Source organism: Sphaeramia orbicularis, chromosome 1 (assembly GCF_902148855.1).
Source record: "Sphaeramia orbicularis chromosome 1, fSphaOr1.1, whole genome shotgun sequence".
In the NCBI taxonomy this organism is placed as follows: Eukaryota; Metazoa; Chordata; class Actinopteri; order Kurtiformes; family Apogonidae; genus Sphaeramia; species Sphaeramia orbicularis.
In genome coordinates this window covers 55,216,151-55,229,796 of record NC_043957.1, presented here as the reverse complement: position 1 = coordinate 55,229,796, position 13,646 = coordinate 55,216,151, and the positions used below count along the sequence as shown (strand labels likewise).

The 13,646-nt window shown below is 37.2% G+C and overlaps 1 protein-coding gene across 1 annotated transcript in view; it reads right to left on the bottom strand.

Moving 5' to 3' along the window:
- Nucleotides 1-1,276: 1,276 nt before the first annotated feature.
- The window catches only part of LOC115424856 (sodium/potassium/calcium exchanger 3-like), a 115,647-nt gene continuing 103,277 nt past the window's right edge, over nt 1,277-13,646 (bottom strand). The window contains exons 12-17 of the mRNA XM_030142253.1: nt 10,326-10,590; nt 10,057-10,223; nt 9,013-9,127; nt 7,942-8,054; nt 4,959-5,024; nt 1,277-3,088 (exon numbers count right to left, since the gene is read on the bottom strand). Coding sequence (XP_029998113.1) covers nt 2,936-3,088; nt 4,959-5,024; nt 7,942-8,054; nt 9,013-9,127; nt 10,057-10,223; nt 10,326-10,590 — 879 coding nt within the window. The 3' untranslated portion in view covers nt 1,277-2,935. The remainder of the gene's footprint in view (nt 3,089-4,958; nt 5,025-7,941; nt 8,055-9,012; nt 9,128-10,056; nt 10,224-10,325; nt 10,591-13,646) is intronic.

Sequence of the window (13,646 nt, the reverse complement as noted above, 5' to 3'; positions counted from 1 at the left end):
TGTTTTTCCAAAGTCTGTCGAACTCTGGGAACAATCAAGAGCAACCACTTGGAGGAACATAGATGGAAACTACTAGAGCTAACAGGAAGAAGATTACTGAGATGTTTTAGGAGTTTACCCAGCAGAGCTTCATAGATGAACATAAACCAGTGATTTGTCTACGGATGGTTAATGATGTCCAGCCACTAAGTCACAGAGAATGCAGTGGAGAGTGAGAGGTTTGGCATGAGAAATGAAACGTAAAGAAGCGTGATATACTGAATCGAGGCTCTTTAAAGTGGAAGTAGCAAATGGATTGTTTATGGTGGAGTACACTTCAAAATTGTTCACCGTGAGTAGCATGTGGGTCATGCACAAGTTTTTTGGCAATGTACAAAACTATCCCAAAATTGGAATAATATCAGCGAAGAACTTGGAAAAATACTGGGATATGAACTACCAAGGACATGTTCTGTGTTATATTTGGGTCACTGAACAGGAAAAGACATATGAGGTATGGATGAATATTTGATTAAAATCCTCTTGGCATCATCTAAAAAATAGGGCCAATGGCCTTGTAGTTTACCGGCCAAATGAAAAGCTTTGGGAAATGTATCCAGATGCCATTTATTATCACCCAGTTCTGTGTATTTATTCTATTACAGAAATAGCCCATGTTTTGGTCATATTCCAATCAGATCTGTAAAAAATTCAAATTCCAACTTGATATCTTGATACTGATTTATTGGATCAATCCACTTCCTATTTCTTATAATGGGAAATTTTTTCAAAGTCACACCAAATCCAGAATCAGATCTGAATCTAAATAATTTCAATACCTTGTGTTGACATCATCATACAGAAGCTGTATACCAAGTTTGAAGTCAATTGGAATTGTAGTTTGGGAGAAGAAGACAATTGAGAGTTTTGTAATGGACGACAGACGCCACATGATGACAATAGCTTACGGCCTGTCAGCTGGTAAGTTACAAAGCCATCACATGAAAATGGTGCAAAGAGGACCCCCCTACCCTAAAGAATTGGAGAGACATTGTGGAAGAAATTCACAACATGAAGAAACTTCTACAGCAAGCAACATGTGAAGATCGATGGAAAAAATGGACAATATACAGGACGACAGCTGACACTATGTTCTAAATGACAGTGTTGTAAAATTTCAAAAATTAAACAAAATATAAGTTAAAAAAAAAGTTCACCGTGAGGGAAGAAATTCAGGTGCGTATTCATGGAAAGACTTACAGATTTGTGATACTTAGGCTATGACGAGTTTTACAGATTTGATGAAAAATTGGTGACGAAAGTCATACGCAGCTTTAAGTATCACTTTTTCCTGCTCTTTTCTGAATATATCCCCTCCATTGCTAATTTAACATGTGAAGGGATTAGCCCACCATGTTATCAGGAATATGTGAAAGGGTTCTAAAGGTTGCAGTTCTAGTCCATCATCACCAAAACACAGGCAGGATAACACGTTGTGCATCATCTTTGAAAACTGTTCAGTTTTTGTACAAATGTTGCAGAATCTTTCCAAACTATACAAAACTTATAAATTACAAAGTTCCATTCTTAAATATAAACAACATCAAGTCAGTTTCCAGTATTTAGATTATATATATATATTAGGTACAGTACATTGTACAGCTCTGTCTTGGGAGATGGGACAGTGTTCCATTGAATACACTGTACATGATCCAAAGAGCTGAAACTGGAGTTTAGACATAACCTTTGAATAAATTAATTCATAAATAAATCATGATTATGTCTTCCCAGTAACAGTGGTATCTTTGGTTCCCCTCAAGACTGTGACAAAGACACACACACACACACACACACACACACACACTGTGCAGTCGGGCTGACTCCTCGGTCCAAATCTACATAGTCTTATTCTAAAAATACTTTTGGCTTTAAGAAGTGACAATATTACACATTACTTAGAAACTAAAAACTAACATTTTCATATAATACAGGAGGTCTATCCTTTATAGGAAAAGTCAGTAGTTACATGTTTGATTACCTGTAGATGCTTTGCAATGATATAATCTTATTTCTAATCAATAAAGTGACAGTGCTGGGTATAATTTCCAGGGAAATCCCTTTCCTATGTGGGTTTTATGAAACAAACAAACAAACAAATAAAAAGACCCACATCTACTCAGATATGCCAGTAGAGAGAAAGTTAACAGCCAAGAGTGGACTCTATTGAATTAGTGTTAAATATCCAAACTTTTGTCTGTCAGTGCAAAGTTAAAAGTTGATTTGTGGCTAGTACAGCATGCGAAGTTGGCTGATTTGGAGCGAGGGAGACACATTGCAGTGTTCAGAGTGCACTACCGGCAAATCCATCCAATCACTGTGCTGTAGCAACACTGTGCAACACAGCGTTACAGTGATGCATATGAAACTCCCATATACTGACTACTATATATACTTACTGTATAGAATCCTCAAATATAAACAGAGAAAGCCAGTTTTTTCTTAAAAATATCTTAATTGTGTGCTTATATCCAAACTTGTACAAAGAGTAACAAACAATCCAGCTAAAAATCGCTGTTATAGCGCAAGATTCCTCGCTTTTCCACCAGTTAGTCCAATCCAGTCCGGTCCAGCAACTCCACCAGCAGTAGCCTCAGTCCAGTTGCGGTCGCCCTAGTCAACATTTCTATCCATCACACCATGACTGGCTACAATCTGTGTTGCTGAGACTTTCATTTTGTGCCTCCTGTCCCATCCACAAACACAACCATAACGATCCTCTCTCTTGTGTTGTATCGCACCAAAGGTGAACCATACAGAATTATATTTTCTAATCAGAAAAAAGGAAGGACTGGGTACCAAGGCGTCAAGAAGGTGGAATCCAGGTTTAGGTTTCTCCAGTTAGCCATGGAAGAAGCAAGAAAAAAGAAGAAGAAAAGGAAGGGGAAGAAGAAGAATGTCAGTGGATGTCTCGGCACATAGGGAGGTTGACAAAGATGAAGACGTTAAACTCGATGAGAATGGAGAAACACAGGAAGATGGCGTATATGATGATGCAGGCCAAGCCCAGTCGCCGGTCTAGAGTCCACTTGTTCAAATGAACACCGAGGACCTGCAGAGGAAGGAAGAGGGAGAGCTAGTTAAGACCTAACCATTGACTGGAATCCATCCACTTCACATCACACAGGAGTCTGTCTTGTCTCTCTCTGAACCGTCTTGTTCAGTCCTGTGTAAAAGTCTATGGTCCACGTCGATGTCAATACAAAACAAAAAGAGGGCTATTATATTTCTTCCTAATCTGTGTGTTACACCTAGGGATGGGAATCGAGAACCGGTTCTTTTTGAGAACCGGATCCCAGTAGCTCGATTCCTTGGAATCGTTTGCCTGCCTGCTTATCGATTCCGCCTTTGTTGCGCATGCGCGATGACGTCACACGTACGCTGCATTGTTTTGGTCAGAACGTAGCCAACATGGTGTTGAGGCAGAAACGGTCCAAAAAGACGCCACCAGGTCCACTGGAACACTGTCAAAGCTTCCATGTCTTCAAAAGGGTGGAATCCCTCCAATCTGCTCAAACATTTGTCCACTTTATGTGATTCATTTGATTCGCTACTTAGCGGCGCTTGTGAATCTAGCGGCAGAGTGAACGCCAGGCCCAGTTCCGGTTCCGGTGTGGGCAACAAACGTCGTACCCCCTCAAATACAAGTTTCCGAAGGTAGGGGAAAGGAAATGAGGTGCACTACAATGGGAGACAGGCCGAGTTGAACCGGTTCCACGTAGTGGAAATACGGCAATAGAGGAATTAATAAAGTGTCTTTAGTTTGACTTGACGTGCCCTGCCCCCCCAGCCGGGCCCAGCATCATCTGTTCTTATTATTTGTACATATTGTATATGTTGTATATTATATTTTCTGTGCAGAGATGGAAATATAAAAGACAGTTAATGCAAACACACCCATTTGTACTCTTTTATTCCCTCACCCAATGAGAATGGATAAGAGAATGGATAAGGAATCGGACCAATGAGCAAAATCAATAATGGAATTGGAATCGTTAAATTCTTATCGATTCCCATCCCTTGTTACACCAATAAGCTTAGTCAAGTTATCACGTAATGCAAATGTGATGAAGTCAGACAGTAAAGATGTAAAGCCCTTTCAAAAATATATATAAAGTAACTATGAATGTATTCTTATCTGTTACTTTTGATTTCAATAGGCCCTTTTCCACCAGAATCCCAGGAACTTTATTACCAGGAACTAATTTACCAGGAACTATTTTGGGTAAAAGAATTCCTGGTAATTGTGTTTCCATTGCACCCCAAAGTTCAGCGTAATTTATTCAAATCAGGTCGATGATGGATGGGGGAGCAGTAAAGGAAATTGCAGTCCAGGTCATGTCCATTCACAAACTCAGCTCTAACACAATAAAATGACACAGTACTTTAAGTGGACAGTTCGGGCTTAGTCTAGTCCAATTTAACTTCCTCCAAGTATGCAAGAGTACAGTTGGTATCGGCTGCTGCCTTATCGGTACAGACAGCTGCCTCTCAGCCAGCGGAGCCCATAAAAGAAAAAAAAAAAAAAATCTATATATATCTATCTATATCTATCTATCTATCTATCTATCTATCTATCTATCTATCTATCTATCTATGTGTGTGTGTGTGTGTGTGTGTATATATATATATATATATATATATATATATATATATATATATATATATATATTTTTTTTTTTTTTTTTTTTTTTTTTTTTTTACCCTACTGATGATGTGTTGTTGCAATAGTAATTCTCAGCTCTAGAGGTTTGCTGCTTGGCACACACTAGTGTAGGAAGCATCCAACTGTCATGGGGCTCGTGTTGAAGAGCCAGCATATTTTCCTTTTTTTTTTCTTCACTCAGAGGTGGACAGGACTTGTCGATATGATCGGTGCAGAGAGCTTCACCTATGACTGATGTCAAAGCTCTGGTACTTACTGTGAAGAATACTGAGGCTAATAAAAGCCCAACGGAGAAAATTAGTCCTCTGCTGTTCAGGTGAACCTGTGGAGATAAACAGTCTTTTTTTAGTACCGCTGCATTATTCCATCCATGCAGCCTTGAATTGTTTTGAGAAGCCAGTGCTGTATACAGTATTACACCCTGTGTTACACCAAATTTACCCATAACCTCCTCAGACCCAGCCATGGGTTTTCTGTCCACATTTGTGGACAAGAGTTTCACAACTTTGCACAAAAAAAAGAAAAGAAAACTGTCCACCACAAAGGACATTCCAAAACAATTTTAAAAACTGCATCTGAAAAAAACTGTTGCATCATGATGTTTCCATTATAGGCACTTATTTAATAAAAAACAAAAAAAGCTGGTACTTTGCTGGCATTTCCTGGGTCTTAGGAAGTTAAAGACCCAAAAATCCATCACCAACCAAAAACATCTTCTCATCTAAAATGTTCAATAACTTCTGAACCACTAATCCTATCAATTAGTTTGTCATCTTTTCATGGTCATCAGATATGGACGCTCAGAGGCTCTGTAGTGAACGTGGAAACACTGTTATCTTCTACATCACACTCATTCACCAGTAAAACCCATGGAGTTTGATAAATCACAGTGGACAGAGACAGTTGTTTTATGGTCAGTTAATGATATATTTTGTCGAAAAAGTCACTTTTTCCTCATTTTTTTTCTAATTTGATCTAATGACCTTTAATGACGTAGAACCTGTTTCTGGTACTACGTACCATTTTTGTCTGTACTTGTAATTTCCAATATATAGTTTACTTTGTCTGTTCGTTACTATTCACCCAGTGTCCCTTTCCCCCACTCCCCTCTGGGGGCGTGGCTACTATTTCAGTTGTAGCCGCCACAGTTCATTCCTGTGGCCCAATGACGACGGGATCTGAGCTGACTCATCTGTGTCCTGTCCTGACCTTTGACCCCTGACCTCCTCCCCCACCCTCACCTGTCTGGATGGACCTCTTCACCCTCACCTGCCTCATCTGACTAGATGGACCCCCTCATGTGCACCCACCCTACTGCATCTTTACAGACTGGAACTACATCCTCAAATGGACGTTCATCAGTCCTGGTGCATCTACAGCCTGTCCGTCCATGGGAGTGGATCTCTCTTTCACTGTGGTTCTTGCCAAAGTTTCTCTTTTCCCACTGGGGTTTTGGAGTTTTTTCTTGCCGAGAAGGAGGGTCAAAGGACGGGGGACACCCAGGACATAATTTCCTTCATCTGCTGTTTATTTGACTGTCATTTTATCCAACTAATTCTGTAAAGCCCTGTGAGTCAACCTTGTTGTGACATAGGGCTCTACAAATATAAGCAAATTGAATTAAATTTACTCTGAGCTTTCATGAACATCAACATGATCAATAACTTAAATACAGGAAAATACCTGTTTTTCACTAAAAATTCTAAATATATGGAATAATATTATATATTATTGTGGAATAATCTAGACCAGGAGATAAAGGAAAGTACAAACATAAATATATTTAAAAAGAGGTATAAAGAATTGTTTCTAAATAGGCATATGGAAGCTGAGGGATAAAAATAGTATTGTCTCAAATACCAGTCGTGGTTCTTGGAATTAAAAGAGAGTAATTCGAATTTCAGAGATTTTCATATGTGTGAGTGGATAATTGAGGGCAAATGTGAAGTCTAGATGAACTGGGATTGTGGGGGTGAAATTATGGAATGGACCTTATGACGCATTTAAGTTTATGTTTATGTTTAAATAGTTAAATTTAAAAAGTTATTCACTCCTTTAGCGAAGTTTAAAAAAAAAAGTGCCTTAAGCTTAAAATTATTCAGAAATATTGAATTGAGATGGTAGATATGTTTTTGTTGTTGTGGATTTTTATATGTTTTATTTTTTACATTTTTTATTATTATGGTGTGAATGCTTGATGCTGTACACATTTAAGTTGATGTAAGCAGTGTATTAGGTGAAAAGGACAGGCAGAAAAAAAAAAGCTTTTGCTTCTAGCCCACAGGTGCCAAAGGGTCCAGTCTGGCCCTTGGGATGAATTTGTTAAATGTAAAAATTACACTAAGATATTAACAATCCCTTTAGTTCAGGTTCCACATTCAGACCAATTCAATCTCAAGTGGGCAGGACCATAATATGATAATAACATGATAATAACATATAAATAATGACAACTTAAATTTTTTTCTCTTTGTAAATGTAAATATTTTCATGTATTTACACTAAAACAATGTATAATTTCGCAAAAAATGTGAATCACCTGAACAAATATGAACAACCTGAAATTTCTTAAGAGAAGTATGTACAATTTTAACAATATTCTGCCTGTTATTAAATGTTTTGTGTATTTGTAGATCCAATGTGATCTGTAAGTTATCATGTACATGTGTAAATGATAAATTGAGGCAGAATATTGTTAAAATTACACTTATTTTTTCAGTTTGTTCATGTTATTCACATCTTTTGAAAGGATAGTTTGTAGATGTAAACCTTTTCATAATGTAAATTTATTTTTTTCACTCTAAACCATAGAGAAAGTTTGGAGTTGACATTATTTATATATTATTATGTTATTAGTTTACTGGTTCGGCCCACTGCAGATCAAATTTAGCTGAATGTGGAACTGAACTAAAATGAGTTTGACAGCCCTGTTCTAGCCAATTCCTTTTTTGGTTTTAGTGTTTATTACGATTAATGTACAAAGAACAATGATTAATGTAAAACCAAAAATAAATTCAGTCATTTATTCATAATAGATGGCGATAAATCACTTAAGAAAGGTTAAATCGAGAAAAAGTAGTTCTGGGTCTTCATAGGTTAATCCTCCAGGAAACATCATGATAAGGACATGTGCTTGGTTTGTTACAGACTATTGTTTCTGTCCTTCCTGAACACAGCTCTGTTCTGGTTATACTTCAGCATAGTCTCATGTGCCTGAGCAGAGCTGAGAAAACACTCACGTTGGAGCCGTACTCGATGCAGAGTGTTTGCAGCGCCCAGGGCAGGCCCAGGCCCACCAGGATGTCAAACACATTACTGCCTATGGAGTTGGAGATGGCCATGTCGCCCATACCTGAGGCAAGGACAACAACAGCACTGTCAACGTCTGTAGACAGTCAGGAAACGGGTCCGTTACAACAAGCAATATTGTGCTGTTAGGGCGTCCCATTTTTGGGACTTCTTTTCAGATCAAGCTCTTAATTTGACCAGTTAATCTAAAGTCCCCCAAAAAATTTCGGCCCAATCCGTAAAGTTTTAGACCGCCCCCCCGCCGCCGCCGCCATCTTTAGGGTGCCCATCAGCCAAGTGTAGAAAACCCATTTTTCAGTGGAAAATCATGTATTTGTATTTAGTTCTGCCATATTTGCTCATGCAAATATCATATTAGAGGTTTTGGGGGATGCTACTGTCGTTTATGAAGGTCTCAAATCATGTACAGGTCAAGGTCACATGATTTTAGACAAGGTCAAGGTCATCACACGTTTTTGCTAATTTCTTTATTACCTCGTCTTATTTCAAAGATCTGCATTCAGGGCTTTCACTGGAGAATATTTTATCCTAGATTACCCATCTGGTACCCTCCCTTTTCTTCAGTTCAGCAGGTACCAGGTTTCTGTTTCCAGAGAAGTGTAACACATTTTCAGTGTAAATATGCCAAGTCATCCTGAAGGCAAAACACCCAAGAGTAGTGAAGAGAAGGAGGTGAAGCACCCTGGGGGCCCTTTGAAGAGAAACGGTGGCCCTGCAGATGAATGGGAGGAAGTTATTGGCCCTTCACTGAATGCTATTCCAGTCTAAAACTTTACAGATTGAGCCGAAATTTTTCTTAGGAGTTACTAATATATAAGAGATTAACTGGTCAAATTAAGAGCTTGATCGGAAAAGAAGTCCCAAAAATGGGACACCCTATTGTGCTGCGCACCATCCCTCCTCCTCTTAACTGTATTTCTGCTTTGATTTGCTCAATAGAGTCGTGATTGGAACTTCCTGTGTACTGTTGGACAGGATTAAGTGTGTGTGTGTGTGTATACCTTGTCGTGCCACTATAACACTGGCCATACAGTCTGGGACACTGGTGCCTGCAGCGAGGAAGGTGATGCCCATGATCACATCAGGGATGCCCAGGGTAAAACCAACTACAGTCACCTGAAAGCACACACATTTACTGTCAAACAAAAAAAACATCAAAAAACAATCCTTTCCATCATTATTTCTGACCTCTGTCAGTGTAAGTACCCTGTAGTGAGTTTCTGTTTCACATCATTGTTTAGTGTGAGTGGAACAATATAGAAACAAAGTGACTCCACTTCTATGACTCTCTCCTCTTTTAGCTTTTTTTTTTTTTTTGTCACTTACTGCGCTGTTCTTTCTGAGACGAAACTCTGGACAAAGGACACACATGCCTCTTAACAGATTTGTAGAAATTAAGTTTGTGCTTCAGATGCATTTTGTTGCTGAAAGGACAATCTTGTAGAGCAGGGGTGTCAAACTCATTTTAGTTCAGGGGCCATTCAGCCTAATATGATATAAAGTGGGCTGGACCAATAAAATAATATAAATAATACGATAAGAACTTAGAAATAATGTCAACTCTAAAGTTTTTTTCTATGTTTTTGAGTGAAAAAAGTCAAATTCTGAAATGAAAAAGTTTACATCTACGAACCGTACTCGAACATAACATGAACAAATATGAACCTGAAAATTCCTAAGAAAAATAAGTGCAATTTGAACAATATTATGCCTTAGTTTATCATTTATACACATGCATCACAACTTACAGATCACAGTGGATCTAAAAATACACACAACATTTAGTAAAAGGCAGATTATTGGTACAATTCCACATACTTCTCTTAAGAAATTTCAGGTTATTCACATTTTTTGTAAAAGGCTAGGATGTAAATGTAAATATTTTTGTGTAATTTTACTTTTTAAACACTACAACAAAGAGAAAAAATTGTAGTTTTCATTATTTATAAGTTATTATGATAGTATTTTACTGGTCTGATCCACTTTAAACAGACCACTATCCTGGTGCCATGACAGGTGTGTTTGCTGAATTTTTTTGGACTTACCATCCAGACCATAATGTAAGAGAGGCCAGCGATCCAGATGGTGGCGGTGAGGAAGGAAACCATGAACCATTTTTCCCAGCGCCGTTTGGCACAGTTGGGCACGGTGAAGAACAGAAGCAGGGACAGCGGCCACATGGTCAGCCACTTGAGCTTGTTACACACACCAGCTGTCGGGAAACACAAAGACAGGGGATACCAGATATGAATGTTCACTGAATATCAGCCGGTATCATCCCATTCTTCTGTAGTGCGTTTTATTTGTGCTGTACCTGGAGGTCTGAAAGGCACCAGAGGACCCTCATTGTCATCCTCTCCCTCCTCGTCATTCTCATTATTGTCATTGTCCTCGTTTTCGTTTTCGGTCTCGTTGCCAGACTCCAACCGCTGAAGTCTGCACCTCCTGTTCAGACCCTGCTCGGCTCCGCCCATCCCATTCTCTAAGCCCCGCCTCCCCTGAGTTCTGCCTGCTGATTCCGAGTCGCCGTTAGTGATGCGGTTGACTCGAGTCTCAGTGGTATTGATCAATCTTTGTCTCTAAAAATGAATAAAGAACATATTTTTACCGACCAACTTGTCAGTTTTCTGAAATAATAATCAAAATAATAATAATAATAATAATAATAATAATAATAGCTTTCTTTATATAGCACCTTTAAAAACGAAGTTTACAAAATGCTTTGACAGACAAAGCAGAAGGGCACAACAGCAGGATACAAGATGCAAGTAAAGACACTAAAACAGAAGCAACACAATAAGAGAGATATGTACAGCAAATGCAAAAACATGACACTTCAAATAAATTAAGTGAATCAGAATAAAGAGAGCAGGGATAATGTCACATCCACTGTAAAAAAAAAAAAAAAAGTGAAAAAATGGTATTATTCCGGCAGCAGGGGTGCAGAAAAAATACTGTTAAATAACCATCTCATTAAAATACAGTAATTTTCCATAATTAAAATATAGTTTTTTGCCCTAACTTTACATGAGATTTTGCATATTTTTTTTAGTTTTTAATGTTTAATAAAGAATATTTACATATATTAAAACAATCAAATTACCTATGAAAATATATATAAATAATTTCCAATGAGACTAAGTTGTACAATCCACTGATAAAAACTGTATTTGTACAGTTTATCAGTGCTTACAGGGTGGGGAAGCAAAATTTACAATATTTTGAGGCAGGGATTGATTGTGTATGACCAATTAGTTTATTGAAAGTCATGAGAATTTATTTGCCACAAGAAAATGTACATAATAGAAAATGTTTTATTCTATGTGTCCTCCTTCTTTCTCAATAACTGCCTTCACACGCTTCCTGAAACTTGCACAAGTGTTCCTCAAATATTGGGGTGACAACTTCTCCCATTCTTCTTTAATAGTATCTTCCAGACTTTCTGGTAATAGTTTTGCTCATAGTCATTCTCTTCTTTCCATTATAAACAGTCTTTATGGACACTCCAACTATTTTTGAAATCTCCTTTGGTGTGACGAGTGCATTCAGCAAATCACACACTCTTTGACGTTTGCTTTCCTGATTACTCATATGGGCAAAAGTTTCTGAAAAGGTATGGATAATAGTGTTAGGTATGATTATGACATCAATATATGTTTGGTTTCAAAACAATTGAAGTAGTGTCTGCTGAGAAAAAACAACTAAATGTTCATTGTAAATTTTGCTTCCCCACACTGTATACAAGTTATACATTCACAAAAATACATTTATTCAACATTTTTGCTGTGAAAACTCCCGTAATTACACAAGATATTTGTCAATTAACAAACAAGTCTTGTTAAACTTACAGAACAAATACTTCTTTTACGGTTCATTGTCAGTAATTTTATTTGGTTTTAATATATTTTTTTACAGTATTAAACTTTAAATTAACAGTTTAATCTCATAAATAGAAAAGAAATATTTGTGAAACTACGATATATTTGCAAATGTATTTTAACTGTATTTTTCTGTGAAAAACATTTTTTTTTTAATTGAAATTTTTTGGTTATTCACAGTTACAGTTTTTCACATTTATTTTACATTTGACATGTAAAATCACAGTCTATTTTTGTCATTTCATTGATATTTTCCTGTATCTTAAAAATACTGGAAAAGTCTGTGAAATAAACAGTGAAAATTCTGTTAAATTACAGACTTTTTTTTTTTTTTTTTTTACAGTATAGACATATTCCATATAACTAATCCTAAAAAGCTTCTTAAACAGTCACCATTTGAAGATAAAACATATAAGGAATGAAATAAAGCAACATCATGTATGAGAATATAAATTAATAACCAAACAGGATAAAATTCAAATTTAAAAAATTAAAATTAAAAAGGGACAGACATCACATAAAGGCAAGTCTATAAAAATATGTTTTAAGAGGTGATTTAAAGATGTCACTGATTTAAAAGTTGTCACTGATTCCGCACCATATTTATTGTGTTGCTGTGTTATGTATGGCAGTTATTAGTCCAAGCTAATATCTTAGATTTTTTTAAGTACATTGTACAAATTAGGAAAAGTCCATTATATTTGTGTGATACAGACATGAGCATTCATTCTTCTTCATTCTGTCAAAAGCCCATATTTGAATATTTGGTTTGGGTTTCCATCCAGTCTGCAGTCTGTGTCTTCCTCAGTGAAAATGTTGACCATTCAGCATTCACGTTGTTAAACAACAATGGGATTATTTGGTTGTTTCAATTCATACTTAAACTCTGCCTTTGGTAATATTTTCAGTTCAGTTCAATTTCAGTTGGCTAACCTATGTACACTCAACAAAAATATAAACGCACCACTTTTGTTTTTGCTCCCATTTGTCATGAGCTGAACTCAAAGATCTAAAACTTTTTCTGTGAACACACAAGGTTTATTTCTCTCAAATATTGTTCACAAATCTGTCTAAATTTGTGTTAGTGAACACTTCTTCTTTGCTGAGATAATCCATCCACCTCACAGGTGTGGCATATCAAGATGCTGATTAGACAGCAGGATTTTTGCACAGGTGTGCCTTAGGCTGGCCACAATAAAAGGCCACTCCAAAATGTGCAGTTTTATCACACAGCACAATACCACAGATGTCACAAGTTTTGAGGGAATATGCAGTTGGCATGCTGACTTCAGGAATCTCCACCAGAGCTTTTGCCTGTGAATTGAATGTTCATTTCTCTACCATAAGCCATCTCCAAAGCTGTTTCAGAGAATTCATGAAGAAGACTGTGCGAGGAAAATGGTGGTCACACCAAATACTGACTGGTTTTCTGACCCCCCTATACAGTAAAAGAGCACATTTTAGAGTGGCCTTTTATTGTGGCCAGCCTAACTCACACCTGTGCAATAATCCTGCTGTCTAATCAGCATCTTGATATGCCACACCTGTGAGGTGGATGGATTATCTCAGCAAAGAACAAAGGAGAAGTGCTCACTAACACAGATTTAGACAAATTTAAGAACAATATTTGAGAGAAATAGGCCTTTTGTGTACATAGAAAAAGTTTTAGATCTTTGAGCTCATGAAAAATGGGAGCAAAAACAAAAGTGGTGCGTTTATATTTTTGTTCAGTGTATATAATTCTCTTAGAGGGAACT